The sequence below is a fragment of the Rhagoletis zephyria genome, unplaced genomic scaffold, assembly GCF_001687245.7.
Source record: "Rhagoletis zephyria isolate East Lansing unplaced genomic scaffold, Rhagoletis_zephyria_1.1 Rzeph_scaffold_00017, whole genome shotgun sequence".
Taxonomy (NCBI): Eukaryota; Metazoa; Arthropoda; class Insecta; order Diptera; family Tephritidae; genus Rhagoletis; species Rhagoletis zephyria.
Window position 1 is genome coordinate 727,643 of NW_016157101.1, and position 18,511 is coordinate 746,153.

Below are 18,511 nucleotides of genomic sequence, written 5' to 3' on the forward strand. Positions count from 1 at the left end.
CCTTCTTACTAACTTTTTATTGAGCCCTTTTCTGATTGTTTGGTCCTACTGCCAGGAACGGTCAATGCAAGCAAGGACTAGAGAAAAGGCATGGGTACCGCCTTACTATCGCTAAGAGCTAGGATTCTCGCATTACGATAGTTTCTACGAAGTTAAGCTCTACACACTCACTAGTGGCGTAAAATTCCGGCAGAAAAATGCCCACGAAATTCCGCACATGCACACACTGATTTATCCTAGAGGCATAGATGGATGCCCCAGTAGCGGAGTTACTACAGTTTGCTTTGCTATAGAGCTTTTTGACATCCTTCTCGCGAACAAGTACCTTGTTTATATCATCTTTGGGGAAAAGGGATGGTGAGAGCTGGGATTTCAGCTTTTCCACGTCGCTAAATGATAGGGTCCTTCCTTTGTCAAAGCCCTCTTGCGAAGTTTGGGAAATTACGATTGGCTGCCTGCAATCGGGCCAGTGCGCATCGCTCCTGGAATACATACACAGGCTAGACGTTGGTGTTTATTTAGAGGGTACACCGTGACAAGGCACTTATAAAACCGATCTTGTACGGGCATCGGAGGGGACCGCTAGCGGCCAGTTCATCAAGTTTTACTGGTCATTCATCCATCGCCACGGGTAACTCAACACCACTGGTTTAAAGTGCTTTGAGGAGGAAGGAAAGAAGAAGAGCTGGTCGGGAATATATACATAGGTAGGATGGTAGGGCCGCAACACGACCTACGGATGAGCAACCTATACCCAGTACCCCTCTTGATTCATGGTGCTGTCCCCGGCACCACTTAAGCCCCACCGCCAGGGACAAGGAGATCGAGACGATGAGGCGGCTGGTCTTACTATCATGGTGTACATTAATCTCAGGACAATTGGATTACATCCCCACGACTTGCCTGCCTAACAATTGCACACCATTTGTGCCTTCGTGGCTTTTGAAGTTTGTAGTCCACCGTTAAAGTAAGATACTGCATCCCGATGTTTAGAACCCTTTTGCGATATTTAGAACCCTTTGCCACTATTATGTTGTAGACGGTACTTAAGATCAACAGCACCGTAAGTATTGAAAGGTTCAAGCTATTCCACAACATAGCGAACTTTCCTGAAAAGGAGTAAGGCATGCTTACATTCGTATCTTAATTGCAGCTCGACGAGCATCCTTTAGCGAGTACAAAATACTCTAAAGCTGAATAATATCCTTTATAAGGCAACTCAGCGCTTGTTTTATATGTACTGAAACACTTAAGTCACTATTTTGAAGTAGCTTCGCCAACGACGGTCAGAATTATTATTATTATTAGTAATAATTCCTTATGCATATTTAATCTGATTTATTTAGCTTTTATATTTCAAATTATAATTATATAATTTATCCCGTAAATACTATTAATCTTCAATTAATTAAAAGTTGTATGTATTGTATTTCAACGCTACCGCATAAGCTCCAGTATATGTCATTTACTGCATTTTCCCAGTATGTGAGTAATAATTATGGGCTTTTTTTTTGGTGCCGGTATTTTATACAAAACGAACTTTATTAAAATCCATGAGCTTAATCCAATTTTAATTAAGTGGACATTATTAGGAAGCGGCAGTAGACTAACGTACAAAGAATGTCGAGCCGACAATAACAACAGTGAATGACATATTTATAAAACATATGCATGCCCGCGCGTACGAGGGTAGTCGGAAATATTTAAATTGTGAGCACCAGTTTGTTCGTTAAATTCGGTTCGATATTTTGTAAGTTTACCCCGAACAAAGAATTCACATTGCAATTTTATGTAGCTTAAAAGAGATAAAGTAGTTATAGCTTATTGACCTTTCAGATTTAACTACTCTAGCTAGTTACTACTTAAAGTTCAAAAAAAAAAAAAAATGAGATTTCAAATAAAGATAATGTGTACAAGTTTCCGAGCCAGGTCAGTGAAATATTTGAGATATTTAAGTAGCACTCTTACTTTCATATTGATACAAATTTCTAATATTTCTGAATTAAAGGTTGAAATTTTTGGGGGATTTTAGTAAAATTTTGATTTTAGTAAAATTTTGATTTTAGTAAAATTTTGATTTTAGTAAAATTGTGGATTTATATGGCTCTTGTTCTATGTATATTGCGCTAGAATTAAAAAATATATATATTAAAGATCGACCAAAAGGAAATATAGCCAAAACTGGACAAAATAAAAAGTTTCCATTATTTTTCCAACACTATATGTATAGTTTGCGAGATAATTCAATAGCTCAAGCTCATTTTAACAAGACTACTCAGTGAGGTGGACTAATTTTGATTTTGTAAGTGCTTTCTACAGTGTCGCCGCTGAGTTAAAGAGTCAGTAATTTGTCTTCGTTTCTTTCAATTTATTATTCTTTGGGCCCATAAATCGGATGGTTTTTTTTTTGAGTCATAGAACTTTTCTTTCAAATACAACTAGGGCTTCGGAGCTCCGCTCCTGCTTCCAATAAAAAGCTTTTCATATTTCTTTATTTGCTTACATATCGAGCCATAACCGCCAAAAAATGTAGGCGATTATTTTTATTTTTTTGAAAATTTTTTCTTAATGCAGTAATGCATATAGATGCTGTAGGAGCTCTTCGCTGTTTAACACGGTGATTTTGAGTGGCAAAAAAATTAGTAAATTTATTAACTGAAAATTTTTCATTACCGAGCTAAGAAGCAAATGATTTTTTTTAGCTCTTTGCTCCAGCTAAAATCCTTTGCTTCGTGCATAGCTGGTCTTTCGTAAATAAATTTCCACGATTTGTACAGGTTACTCCGGTGTAAGTCCTTGCATGGTAATTAGCGAAAGTATACTGAATACAAATGAAAAAAACACATGTTTTTACTTCGACAGCTATCCCTCTAGAAAATTCTATACCTATAAAAAAAATACCCTTTAAACTGTTTAGTAGAGTTTAACGAAGAGTTATAACTACACTAAGAACTCAGCACTTTGAAAAAATGAGTATAAGCGTGCGGCAAACTGTTGGCAGTCAACTCGATAACTCCGCCCAGTGCCAAGCTACGGAGTATTACTGTGAGTCGAAGGCTTCAAATTACTATAGACTCCAGGCGTAGGCTCATATTTTAGAAATTGTTTTGTTAAGAAACCTATTAACCCCAGTTTTGCAAACACGAGGCCCTGAAATCGTGTATATTAGGTATTAAAGAAATTAAAATAAGTGAACGATTTCCAGACTGCAATACAATGGCTCTTACAATTAGATTCGTCGTATGCTGCATAACCGTAATACTTCACATAAATCACACACAAGCAGAATACTTTGAAATTGAGAAAAGCAACCCTCGTAGTGCACAAGCGTGCATTTGCACATATCCTCGTATGTTCACTTATGCATAAGCTCGATGCCACACCAACTCATACAAAATGACGCGCACTCATGTGCTCGCCATATCGCAAAATTAGCAAAAAAAAGCAGGCTATTGAGTGAAAAACTGGATCAGAGACTTTGCAAACTGAATGGAGAACTTTAAAACTGAATGAAAGCAGCGGATGAAACTGTCGCTGCAGGATGCTACATTCCGGCCTTGCTGGTTTGATAACAAAGGCATGATGGGAAGTTTGATGGTCGGAAAAACGTAGCTGAAAAAGTAGGTGGCGAAAAATGTGAAAATTTTAAAAAAAAAGAGCAGGCGAACTGAAACACGTCCACCAAGCGAAACGTGTACAACACTACATGCATACATACATACAAACATATGAAGCTGAAACAAAAACGGAAAAGCAATTTAGGAAACAGTGAAATGCACTTTACCTAAACCGCTGCTGCCGCTGCCGTCACTGTCACTGTTGCAATACTGGCCGCAATGCCATTTGGCAGGCAAGCAAAATCAAGCAAATAAAATTAAAAATAAAACCGAAAATAAAACATCAAAACCATTTAGATATGAAAGCATACACACAGGCGTCCAGGAGTAGCATGCAAATCTCTGCACACAAAACCTCAATTGAATATCGTCGGCATTTCTCGGAAGCGGCGCGCAAAGCTGTACTACATTCAAGTGGGTATGAGGGGGTTTTTTTTTTAGCACAGCCAGGTATGTATGTAAGTGAGTGCCCGGTGCGGAAGCGCGTGGAGTACAGCAATCGTCATTTTGCAGTTCACTACACAATTCGCCACAATCTGGGTGCATTCGCACACACGCTTTGCACTTGACTGGTAGCCAATTGTAGACGCGGCGTTTCATTCCATGCATGTTGTGCATGAGAATCTGCTCACATTTTGTTCACATAACATACCACTAACATACATACATATGTACGTATTCGCATCTGTGTGCGCTCAAGTAAGTACTTACCGCTGCAGCAGCTTGGCGCTACGTTCATCCATCGTTGGATATTGACGCCCCTTCGATTTGCCCAAACATTTATTGCGCTTCTCGCTCACCACTTGACAGAAAAATCCCTTCTTCGCATCGAAACGCAAATGATACGAATAATCGAATGTCGGCTGTATTTTGAGGAAACGTTGCAAATCGTTCATCACATCCACCGGATTGAGTCGCAGCTGTTCGCCATCGATGATATGCAATTGTTGGGCGGGATAGTAGGCCAGCCAGTGCTCCAGATGTTGAGCATATTTGCCAGGATTTAGACAGCGATTACGCAAATCCTTTAGAGCTTTTGGTGCTGAATCGCCTGCTGTTATTACCTGCGAATTGAAGTGAGAAAGAGAGAAAGAGTTAGATACGTACATAGGTAGTTGGGCATTAAAAACAAATATTTAGTATTTTCCAGAGAATTGTCTACTCTTTTAATATGTTAACGCTTCACCTTTTAACGTACAGAGTGTGTTGAAATTCTCATTGTTGCTTTCGTGTATATCAGTGATGGGATTAGATAATTTTTAAAAGCTTTCTATACCTTTTCTTTACATCAGCGATGGGCAGATAGAGCTTTTGCTCTGTGTACGTCTATACAAAATGTATGGAAAGCTTTTGAAAGCTCTGCACGCGGGCAAAACGTTGCCCATCATCGATATATGTATATATATATGCAAGAACAGGATAAAAAATCTCCCTGGTCTAGACCAGTCATGATCACAACATATTCCCTCGTGCTTTTTAGAACTTTTTACAGATTTTATATCAGTGTTGGTTAGATAGAGCCTTTACTTTGTGCCAGCTATATATAACTTGTTTTGCATATATGACCGATCAAAGAGAAAAAAGCTCTTTATGATCATCACTGAACGTCCTTTTAAGTTTTCTATAGAGCTATGGTATATTTTTATCAGTGATGCTCAAAACAGCGCCAGCGGGCGGAACTCTTCAAAGCCGTCTGTATATTTTATATCGGTGATGGGCACCGCCTTGCCCGCGGGCAAAGCTCTTTTAAGCTTTCTATACATTTGGTATAGTTGCGTGCAGAGTAAAAGCTCTCTCTGCCCATCAGTCAAAGACTTATTTTTGATTTCGATTTTATTTTTCTCATGATAACAGTTATCGAAGGCCTTTATTTATTAAAAAAAAAAACATCTTCAATAAAAATAATTTGGTGAAAATCATCAATAATCGAAGATTCTTATAAATAAAAGTAAGTAGAGTAAAGTCATTTTGATTGCTGACTTTTATAAATAAAAGTCTTCGATGCAGTCTTGCAGCCCATTCAATTGTTGTATAATGAAGTGTAGGCTTCAAGCTGCTAAAAAATCCCATTATTTTTTGGCAGTTTTTTTTTGCTGGCAGCGTCTTACATATAAAAGAAAATTGTCGAACGAAAATGTTTGAAATTTTGGTGAATTTTTGCAGAAATTTTATAATTTTTTATGTACAATGTTTAAAATGTGATCGCATGTATATCGTCACTACACACGAATAAAGGCGCGATAGTGTTTTGGCGGCGAAAAAAGGCGTGTAAAAAAATTTTGCGAAAAAAGATGCCTCTGAAAAACTTCGGCGAAGTATGTTAAGAGTTTTTGACGCTAAAGTTTTTTTATGCGTCTTTTTTCGACGTCAACTTTCGAGCTCGCGCCTTTATTCGTGTCTAGTGACGATATGGTGTTTGTTGTATAACCAGCTAGACTTTTATAAAATAAAAATAATTAATATCAAATAAACAGAGGAAAAATAGTGAAAAATGGCAAAAATATCGCACTCCCGTTATTTTATTGGACAACTGTAAATAAAAATCGAAATGAAAAAAGTTTCATATTCCATTGCAATGGAACCGACGTTCGGATTTGATTTGTTGAAAATAACAGAAAGCCAAACTAGCGCAAATTTTCATACAATTCTTAATTTTTTATTTGTTATTTTCCGATGTATACAATGTTTTTCAGTGCTATGTATACAAAATGGCTTGAATCTCGCATTCATGTAACTTTATAGTTTTATTGTGCAAAAATCTGATAGCTCCAGTATGTACAGTAGCATTAAACTACTATATCCAATAAGAAAAACGACTAACCAAAACCACTAGTTGACGTTAATTTAAATCAAAAATTAGACAGCAAACACTTCATACGATACAGTGGAGGGAGTTATAATTAGTTATTTGCAAAATGGATTTACATTTATATAAATACCAGTAACTTTGCTGACAGCTGAAATGTACACCACACCACATGCATACATACAGGCTTTGTATTTATGTATGTATATGTTTTAAAAGACATAGATTATTAGGCCATTACCACAAATCCAATTAAATCGAAATATGCAACTTCTGCTGGTCTGGAAATCCGAAATTCAGCTTTTACTGATTGTGGTTTCGTGATAATCATTGGAAAGCGAATTTAACCAGCCATTTAGTTGTGTTATTTAACTAATTTTGATAACCGTTTGGTTTAACGCAGAGCTTGAAAATATTTAGATTTATCTACATTCTGTAATCGAAGTAATTACCAATGCATCACTTCGATTGCAAACAAAATCAATTTCAGTAAATAATTAGGATATATGTATATATGTATGTAGGTAAATATTTGCCCACAGTATTAGGGATGACTATGAAAATGTGGTTATACTTATGTAAGCCAAATGGTATTGGAGGTTTATTTAGCAAAGATTAAGTAATAATAGAGCGAATAGGTAGGTGTGGCTACCACGGGTGAACAGCGACGTATTTAGGCCACTTTGCTGAACCATTTAGATTCCTTTGAAGAATTTCATCATTTAGACTTGCATCCGCAACTTCACAACTGTGGTTAAAGAAAGCCAACCTAATTCATCACAATTTGCCCCAGGACAGTGCACGATTTTTCCCACTTCCACATCATCTACGAAACGGTTGGCTTGTTGGTAGAAGCCTCGCCTTAGCACTTGTCCAGAACCCAATTAGTGCTGAGAGCATCATTGTGATACGCTTTCGAAACGGTTCGCCGAGCAGCTCTGCATTTTTATCTATAAGACAGTCGCCCGTCAGTGTTGGATATATCCTAAAGAAACACAAACTTCCAGACCAGACCTCTTACGAGATCCATCTGTCTTAATGCCCCCTTTTGCTAAAAGAATCTGCTTGATCATGCCTTGCCTTGCAAGTTCGTCCGCAGAACAGTTCCTCTCTATACCCCTGTGTCTGGGAGCCTAAAGGAGAATTTTCTATTTAGTCAACTCCTGCAGAGATCAGCGAAGGACTAGACAAATTGTCGAGTTAATCATGACAGAGCTAACAGCTGCGTTCAAAACTCGGTTTTCTCTGAAAATGGAAATATATTTACCTACTATATCGGTTAAAAGTTTATTTAGCGCTTCTGTAAATGCTAAACCTCAGCTTGGAAGTAGTCTGGCCTAGGGCATCGCGAGAATCGTTCCACTTTGTCATTGTGCTTCGAACAATTTTTAAAGATTTGTGAAGTGGTTACACTTTCCACTCACTCATCCCTTCTTGTGATATCCATATAGGAATTTCTATTCGGGAGAAAAAAGTTTTAGTACAGCGGTTCGTGCTGGCGAGAAGAATACAAGAGTAGCACACGAGTACCGACTGTCATTGAGATGTCTGTCTGAAACGAAGAACAGCAATACTTATGTATGTAGCTGTCACCTTATTGAGACCAGACCACTATATAAGAACTCTATATATATGGTAGAACTGTTCTAACAACTCAAACAGATCTACTTGAGGCTCCCCCTACTCGATTCACTGAATCCCCTTATGAAAGTTGATTGTGAATAATCAATCCTTTTGGTGAAGCTAAATCGCTCCCACCCTTTTCACGGCACGGAACCACTTTCCCTACTGACGCCGAGAGCAGCATTATCAAACTTGATCTCGAAGTCATGTGTATCATTATTACCTTGCATTTTTAGAACCAGAAACTTACATAGGGTGTTGGGCGAATAAATAAGGACGCGATATTTCAGACAGTTTTAAATAGTTTTTCTTTGCTATTTTTTTCAAAAAATCTAAGTTTCCAGTTTAGTAGCCCATAAATTTTTTTTATATTACAATGCAAGTTTGAAGTAGATAGGACTTACCGTTGATTTTTGATTTTTGGATTTTTTTTTTTTGTTTTGCTGGCGGGGTTGTGCATTTTCCTCCATATAAACAAAAAAAAAATACTTTATACAGAAGAACGTGCATAAACGGTCAGAAAAAAATTGAATAGGCTCAGAGATTCTGATTAAAAAGTTTGAAATTTTGTCGATTTTTCATAATTTTTGTACAAAATTTAAATGGTTTTTGTTAGATAGTGAACTATGCTTTCAGAAAAAATAATAAATATTAAATACACAATAAGAAATAGCGAAAATTTGTTGAAATGTCGCATGCCCATTTATTTTCCCGTCACTGTATGTAGTTTCACCGGTTAGTACCATTGAAAAATGGCTTATGAAAAAGAATGAATGAACTATCAGCTTGATTACCTCATAAGAAGAATCTAGCTGGCTAAAGTTGAATCGATTTGCTTTTTCTCAAACGACATAACTAGATTCACGAGCTTTTCTCCTGTTCGGTCTTTGTTCTGCTTTTTATGAAATTCAATTTCTGCTCAAAGATTTAAAGTATTATTTCCAGAAGTTGTAAGGCTTCGTCACGTTCACAAGAATCGTCAAGATTGTTACAAGAATGTCACGTCCCCATATAATAAGAGATATTCAGTTTCAGTGTCCTTTAGAACTCGTTTCTTATTATCAGTACCTATCCGATGCTGAAAACATTTATCGATTTTGATTGTTGAAGTAACCTGAGCAGCTTCATTTCATTTTATACGACTTTGTATAACGTGAACAAGAATATTATTACATATATAGGCATGTACATATGTAAGAATTACATATTTATGTGCATATGTACTTAATATCCACATATGTATGTATATATCTACCTACTTAGTGCAATCTCCATAAGCAAAATAGTATTTAAATAGAAATGCAAATAAATGCATAAAAGCTAAAATACTTCACTTAGAAAACAATGTGTAAGCCGATAAGTGTAAAACGGTTAAATGCACCTAAAAATATGCAACGACTTAACTTACAAAACAATTTGGGGTTCCCTTTGTAAGTAGGTATTTGTAAGTAAGTAAGTACACATTCAGTAAGTAAGGATTTGTGTGGCCACAAATTGAATTGATAAGGATTGTTAAGTTGCCACACAAACACGCTCGTACTACATACATACACACATACGAGTGCATACGACAAACTGAATGGGGAAACATATGGCATAACAACTTGGATGGGTGTGAAATGATGATTGGTTGCCGACATGAAAAAAGGGATTAGAGTGGCAGCAGATGACGAAGTGCAATTCAAACAGTATTGCGGTTAAAAATTGAAAAACTTTTAGACAATAAACCCGAAAATTGTGCAACACGTTGCATAAAAACCAAAAGCCACAAATAAAGTGTACAATTGGGTGAAGAAGAAGCAGCAAGTAACACATTTACACTTTTATATAACATATATGTGTGTTCATACGTATGTATGTATGTAAGTGCATATGATGAAATGTGCTCCGAGTGAATGTGTTAATGCGTGCAAGGTGTGAATTGAGAAAGTCCATGCAATTACGCCCCACTGACTGCATTCAGGCACATACACACACATATACATCCACTCGCAACGGACGCTTGTACTCAACGGTGATATTCATGGAGAGCCAACCCGACAGCAAAGATTTGCAGTTTATACAGCACACGAAAGTGGTAACTTGAACAATTCTAGATTAGTTTAACTTTCCTGCCATAAAGCTCGATAAAATTCTTTTTTCGCAAATACCACCACCAAGATAGCATTTCAAAAACCTTCAAACTATTCCAAATATTAGTAAGGTATAAGCGATTCGAGTGTCATATTTCTTCTAAATCTGTGCAGCACTTTCGCATAATAGGTTTTTAATATGATCAAATTTTAAATCACCCGATAAAATGTTTCTAATTTCAAAAAAGGCAAGGTCTTTATTTTTCAGGTTATACAATTTATTTTCGAATAAACTTCTACAAAGTTTAGTTTAAGTTCGAAGCGAATTTGGCTCAAATTCACTCGGAAGTGAATTGCGAAACCAACCTGGAAGCCTCTTCAAACCCATTTCGATTGATATCCATCCCTTAAAAATTCAATTAACTCATTAAATAATATGAATGCAGGTTATAGAATACGTGGCAACCCTCCTAAATACATTTTAGAAATAAAGCCTTTTCAACCCCAATACGATTGACCCTCATATTTTAATAATGCATTTGACTTTTTAAATAATTTCAATATTTGAATAGGTGGAAAGCCTCTTTAAACACCCAAAAAATATTTATAGTGTTTAAGCTAAAGATTTCTTAACAAATTTTAAAACACATATTTGAATTAGGTAATTGCCCTAATTTAAGTTGAGTTGGATTTTTTAAACAGGTGGCAACCCTCCTAAATATATTTCAGAAATAAAGCTTTTTCAAAAATCATTTCTATAATACCCATCTTTTAATAATTCATCCAACTTCTTAAATAATTTGAATTTCACTTTATAAGCACGTGGCAAACCTTTTCAAATATTCTAAATGTTCAAACTTAAGTTTTTTAACACTCTTTCGCTTCACATTTCAAACGAGTAGATAAGTTAACTAAAGTCGACATTTCAAGCAGATGGCAACCCACTTCAAAATATTTTCAAACTGCTACTTTCTAAGCCCCCTTTCGTTTCGCACCCATATGTTGGAATTGTTTTCCCTATTTAATTTCCTTAATTCAAATTTAATTTGAATTTTTAAACAGGTGGCAATCCTCCTAAAGTTTAGTTAAGAAAGAAAGATTTTCAAAATCATTTCTATTGATACCCATTTTGTAATATTTTATTATGTTTTTTAGATAATTTGAATATAATTTTTTTAAAAGGTGGCAACTTTTTTCAGAAAAGTAATACCAAGCTTTTTAAATTGACACCTCATTTGGGAAAATCGAACGAGTGGCGCGGCTATTATGGCATTGCTTTTTAAATAATATGAATTCAATTGTTCTACAGGTGGCAATTCTGTTTGAAAAAATAAAACCAGTTTGCACATCTATAGGCCAAGCGCTTTTGATTTGACACCCCATTTTTAAAAATCGAGTGAACGGTGCAGATCTTTTTCCTGAACAAAAAATCCCTCTTGCGCTTGGCAGAGCTTCTCTTTCGATTTTGTGGTGTGCGTATTCATGTTCTCACACAAAATGTTCACAATCTGTCCCGAACGGCAAATTTATTGTTTGAGAAGCTATAAAATGCTTGGAATGTTCGAATTTTCGAATTAGCTATAGGAAATTCCTCCCTCGTTATTCTGTAATTACTATGAAATAATCTCAGATTAAACCAAGAACCTTTCGATGTCCAAACTAGATTTATCGATTATTTTTGTGAAGAAGAGGAGAAATGTTAAAGTAAACAAAAATTCATGATGCAAAGTGACGCTTTTTTGGGATACTCGCTACCGAACCCAAATGACCTCTCTGAGCTCTTGGTAAAGTATTTTCATTTTCTTAGAATGTTTTAGAACCGACTTTGTTTGGAAGACATATTCAACTTTTATGGCACAAACCAAATTTGACAAGGGATGACCTTAATAAGTAAAAAATTCACTATCTTCAATGTCAAAGCTGGAGTGTGTCTTATAACCAACTAACAACTTCTGTCTCACCAAAATTCCATTAGTTGAGAATTGTTTGTTGTTCCTTCAGGGTTTTTAAAGAGGACACGCAATCAAGTCCAAGACTGATATGTGGTTTTGCTTGCGCCGTATGAAATGGCTTGTCATAAACATTTCAAGTGCCGAGAAGTATACGCAGTTTTCACTAACGACAGCAACAACAAAACCAACAACGTAATGTGTTACACTTGACAAATAGGATTTGAAATGTGGTTAGCACACACAGGATGTAACACTTTATTTCAACCAACAGACGGATGTGTATGCACTCGCATACATACATACATACATAGATGCAAGTGCATTGCATCTGTATCTGTGTAGCATAAAAATTGCATAATAATTTACTTGAAAAGCACATAATTCGGTCATCAGTCGAAAAACCAGTCTGGAAGGATTATCCCAGTTTGAAAGCAAGCAAGTGGTTTTTGCGTGTTTTGTGGGTGCACTAGATGTGTACATGTACATTAGGGTGGGCCGAATATTTTTATTGGTAATAACAAAAAATATGGTTTATTATGCTCTAAAAAATGTCTGCGAAAGATGGAAATTTTCGGTCAATATCTAAGGCTCGCCCAGGTTAATCAATGTTCAAAGTATTTCAACAACCTTTTTCCTAGCTTACATCGATCGCAAATTTAATTCTTTTAATTTTTTTTTTTTAATATTGGTAATGTTTTTCGGGCTAAATTTTTGTTATTTTGTTTATTTATTTTCAATAATTTTCATTTAAAATATAGTTTGATCTATAAAAGAAACCACAAAAATAAAGATTTCAAAAATTGCACGAAGTTTACAAAAATGAATCAAACTTGAAAAAACTTTCCTCAAAATTACAAAATTTTTATTTAGAATTTTTGGAAATTTGCCCAGTATGCAGTTTTGTAGCCCATTAAATTTTAGTATAATAAGATGCAAGTTTTAAGTCACTAAAAATTACCGTAGATTTTTTTCAAATTTTTTTGTCGAGGGAGTTGCGCATTTTCTTCCATATAAAAATAGATTTTGTTCATACATACGTTACATGGAAGAGAACCCTATATAAGGGCTACAAAACTGCGGCCTAAAAAAAATTCTAGAGATTCAGATTAAAAAGTTGCAATTTTGATGAAAATTTGTTGAAACTTTCTAAATTTTGTACAAAGTTTGAAACTGTGATTTATACATAATGGTTTTGGTTAAAGCTTACTCGGTATTTTTATAGAAAAATAACAAAAAAAATATATACCGCCTTTCAATTAAAAATCGCAATCAACTCAATAATAATTAATCGAAAATACTTTCATAAATGTACTTTTTGTAGGAAAAAAAATGTCCCGTAAAATTATCAACTCATCGATCATTTTAACCTGTAAATATTATAATAATGTACATACAAAACCTTAAATTTTTTTTAAGTAGAATTGAAATAATCTTCGAAACTATTAGTTCTTCATAGTTTTGAATTTTTTAACAGTTTGAACTTTGATTAACATGAGCCTAAAATTTAATTAAAAATTTTTCATTTAGTAAAAAGCTATTGACCGAAAATGTCTATCTTTTGCACAGATTTTTTTAGAGCCACTAACAAAAAAGATCTAAAAAATTTGATTTTCAGCCCACCCTAATGTACAAAGGCAAATTGTACATACAGGTGGCGAGGCATTGCTATTGCGGCAATGACCAAGAATAATGTACTAAATAAGTATAAGATAGTTATATATTTATATATGTATGTATGCATGTATGTAGGACATGAGTTACCACCACATGCATACATATGTATGTGTGTGCAAGAGTATTATTCAGTTCCATATACTCATTGCTGTCATCATGAAGTGTGGTTCGATCTCAAGTGCCCTGCTGTCCAATGCAGGTGAGTGGCGTGCATAAGCTAAGATGCGAAGTAAATTTTATGTCGGGTCATTCATATGTACGTCTGTGCATTTTGCATTAAGCTACACAAGAGCGGTCACTGTCTTTGACTGTGTAACAGAGTAGAAGCCACTAAGTCACTAGAGAACTTTTGGTGCACAACACACAATGAGTACCGTTATTTACGATAACGGACAAAACGGCGCTACAACAACTAAGTAATAGTCTAAATAATGAATCTTAAGCTAAAAAAAAAACATCTCTATAAATGAATTAGCAGTGAACAATTTAGTAAACGAATTCGGTCAAATATGATGGTAAATTTACGAGGAGGAGAGTGAGCAAGTCACCTTGTCTACATATCTGCTGTTTGCTGTTCCTTGTGACAAAACCTGCCCTAGTCTTTACCAAGCCAGTAAGAAAGCCCATAAATAGTACGTGAACGCAGATATGCCTCGGTTCTCCTTGATATTTTCCTGATGAGGAATTTAACCTGAATTTTACTTTCATTCCTGTCCAGTAGTGTGGCGATTGTTTCATAATCAGAAATAATAGTTTCGTCCAACCTAGCTCCGAAGCAGATCAATGTATGGACCTGGACTTACCAAACGCTATACAACCACTTTTCCGGCGAGAAAATCTGACACGTCCATTCCCATGACTCCACTGTAGCCAAATAAGATAAGACCGATTCCTGGTTCCGATGAGTATTAAAAGTCGAAAGAAATCGCATACAGGCTTTGAAGTGACCACGTGTGCCCCACATTATTTGTAGAGAGATAGCATGAATCGCAGCCTGAAAAGCAAACTTAATTTACTCAATGCTAACGATAAAATCCTTCTAAGTGGTCGGCCATAAGCGCCTGATCTCACGACCTTATTAATATTGGAGCCATCAGTATACCAAATATGCCTGTCTTTTAGGGGTTAAGGTCTTTCAATGTCCCAGTTGGTTCTTTAGGTAGGCATTATTGGAAGTTAAACCTCCACTAAGCTAATGCACAATCCTTCCTCATTTCGATGTATAACCTCGAGAGTAGCTGGACGTATTGTTACTTATGTATACTCTGTAGGAAAAATCTCGCGAGCCGCGGTCGGTGCTGTTCTCGTCACACAAGTTCTGCCTAGTCGTTGGACTTCGCTTCCGTCTTCTTCCACCAGACAGATGCAGAATATGTTAGGACATTAATGGTAATGACACGAGTAAAATACCAGAAGCAGCTATTAATGCCAACTAACACTGTGGTGTTGATATATCAGCGAACTTCGATATTTTGGAGCGTCAGGAATCTCAGAAACAAGTCTCATGAGAATCATTGGTACAGTACTGATATCTGCAAAACCACCAAGTGTCTGCTGAAATGGCTAGACGGAAGTGGTGGCGCAATTTCTTCTCGAATTGAGAAAGAAAAACCGCCGAGCCCACTAAGTATTATCGACCACCCAATGTGTACTTCTTCTTTGGAATACAGAACACTTTCTTTGTAGTTGTCTGACCTTCGGCCGTCTGAGATGGTACATTTTTGGCTCGGATGTATTTAGAATGAAGGAGCTACATTCTCTTTGCTTCGATAAACTACTTAAATTCCTTAAAGAATCTGGTAAGTTCGTAGAGGAGAAATGATTTCTAACGCCAACCTGTATTTGCCTGGCCTTTTAGTCCTTTATTTAGGTTAGACCTTAAGAACAGTCGACAAAACCGCTAGTCGGCAATCCAAAATAAAATTCAAAAATGTTTGTTATGGAAATCGAAGCGCTACCAATTTTCCAATAGAAAAATCCATCTTAAAAAAGTCTTGATCTAACCTCAAGAAACCTACATTCAGCCTCTACTAAATATACAGACCGAGCAAATTAAGTCTACCAATGACAAGCAATCAAGCAGAACAAATTGAATAAATCAATCCAAGATGTCATCTTGAATGCCCCAATATGCTTATTGGTACACCAAACTTCCTTTCAGGATTATCTACAAATCCACATGTAGATATGTATGTACATTGGGGTGGCCCTTAAATGCGGGAATCAAATTTGTACATCAGACTTCCTAAGCTTCAACCCCTGAGTCGATACTACTATAATCGAAGATATCACATACAAATTATGGTCCCGATTGGAGACGGTAAAGGCGTGTCGCAGGGGGGGTTCAGATTTCTCTATGGAGACTCAAAAAATTAAAATTATTATTTTTTTTTCATCTAATACTCCAAATCGATACTACTATAGTCGAAGACATCACATATAAATTTTGGTCCCGATTGGAGTCGGTTACGGCGTGCCGCATAGGGGTCAAAGTTCAGATTAGCCCATGAAAACTTTTTAACCGACGGCAATCGGGACCAAAATGTATATGTGTTATCTGTGACCGTGGTATTACCGATTAAGGGAGTGAGACTGAACAGATCGTTCTATTGATTTTTTAAGGACCACCCTAATGTACATATCTGAATACCTACTCCGAAGCCATACTAAATGCATATGTAACCTATTTTCATGAAAGCTCTCAACTTATAAACACACACATATGTACATACCAACTGCAAACACTAGTTGTACTGTGCGTACATATGTATGTATGTACGTAGACCACAAATTACATAAACGCATTTACTTCATCATCATTCGCATCGGTGCAATAATTCAAGTGGCATGTTGCATATATCCTTTCAAGTATGCTTACCGCAGTTGCATTTCTCAGACAATCGGCAGGCAGCAAGCAGTCCATTCGGTGCTAACGTACGTTGGTTTACTGCGCAGTGTGTCCAGCACAACCACAAGCAACAACAACCACAGCGGCAGCAAGATGATGAAGTCGACGATTGCTTTGTGGCAAGAAAATAGGATTTAAGTGTCCATGTGTATGTATGTATGTATGTATGTATGAAAAGATTCTCCTGCATTCCTTATAAGAATTCTTCACTTCATCTCTGACTTATTTACTATTTTGTTTGCGTTTGTGACGCTATGAAAATGCTCATATCTGAAGCAAGCAAGAGCGCACCGACATATTTAGTTTTTGTGCACACACGCTGGCACACGTGCGTTAATACTCGCACAATAGCTATTGACGCATGAATTTGTAAAATGATAGCAAAATAAATTTCGAATTTTAATTGAATGATAAATCATTTTGAAGCCAGTATTTAATTAAAGATGCAAGATTAGCTGATAAAACATAAAATGCATTTAATGGCGCAGAAATGCATATTTCCCACAAATATGTGAGGCCAATGTGAAACGCCGGAAATTTCTACCTGATGTGTGTGGTAGGTAAAAACTGTGTCACAGAAGTTCGCCTATTTGACTTATTTTAATAGAACCAAAGTGTGAAATCGGTGTTGAACTTCTTTACAGATTAAGCGGTGTTTGGTGAAATAAATATGAATTGGAGCGCTATGTTTGGGAGGTTGAATGTTTAAAACCTATGTTATGAAAGTCTATTCACTAATCGATGCAGCAAAATAAATTAAATTCCGGAAAAATCTCTTAGATCGGCATAAAATTACGTGGATTCAACTAGCAAACTTTGCTTGCTTGATTGAGGGCATACTAGGGAGGCACTGTTCTGGAGCGCTCCATGCACAGCTTCGCTATTTTAAACCCTCAAATGATTGAGGTTGCACTGAGGACAGATAAGTCTAATCAAATTTACCGTTTACGGATATGCGTCTAAAATTTTCCGAACCTATCTACAGATAGATTTTTTTGCTATTATATACCGACGAACACGAATTTTACCAAAGCGCAAGCGCAAAAGTAGGGATTGGCCAATGTGCTAAACTCTAACTGCTTAACCATAACTACCTTATCTTAGTATTTTATTATTACAAGGAATGCCAGTTACTGCGAAATTTCTGCCTTTTTTCAGTTTTTTAAGGGTCCCGTAGATTTTTTCATCTTCGTTCTAGTCGCTGTCTTCGAATCGCATGCGTATTCACCTTCGTATTTAGCGTCATATACTTTTTGCAATCATTCGGATTCATCTTAATATAACTCTTCGTATTTGTGTTCGTGTTCGTGTGCGTCTTTGTATTTGACTTCGTCGTCGTATTCGAATTCGAATTCGTATCTGTATTCGTATTTGTCTTCGCCATAGTATTCGTGTTGGTCTTCGTACTCGTCCTATACTCACATTCGTGTTCTAACTTGCATTCATGTTCGCATTCGTGTTCTTCCTCGCCTTTGTCTCCATATTCGTCTTTCTATTCGTGTGCGTATTAGTCGTCGTATTCGCTTCGAATTCGTCTTCGTGTTTGTTTTCGTATTCGCTCCGAATTTGTCTTCGTGTTTGTTTTCGTATTCGCTCCGAATTTGTCTTCGTGTTTGTTTTCGTATTCGTATACTTGTTGGTATTTGTCGTTGTCTTCGTATTCAAAAACAAAAATATTTGGCAAAAAAAAAATAAATACAACAAGTAAGAAAGTCTAAGTTCGGGCGGAGCCGAACATTAAATACCCGGCGCAAGTATTAAATATATGTTTTCCACCTTTCCGAAAGCTACCGCTACATGATAAGCCGGGGTGTATACATTTTAAGTAAATTAGCGTCCTTAAATTTCGAAATATTGAA

The 18,511-nt window shown here is 36.2% G+C and overlaps 1 protein-coding gene across 8 annotated transcripts in view; it reads right to left on the reverse strand.

Annotated features, from left to right (window-relative positions):
- The window catches only part of sfl (N-deacetylase and N-sulfotransferase sfl), a 248,848-nt gene that overhangs the window by 2,207 nt on the left and 228,130 nt on the right, over positions 1 to 18,511 (reverse strand). For all 8 annotated transcript variants that reach the window (XM_017613546.1, XM_017613521.1, XM_017613513.1 and 5 more), the window contains one exon: positions 4,329 to 4,681. In XM_017613546.1, the coding sequence (XP_017469035.1) occupies positions 4,329 to 4,681 (353 nt within the window). The remainder of the gene's footprint in view (positions 1 to 4,328; positions 4,682 to 18,511) is intronic.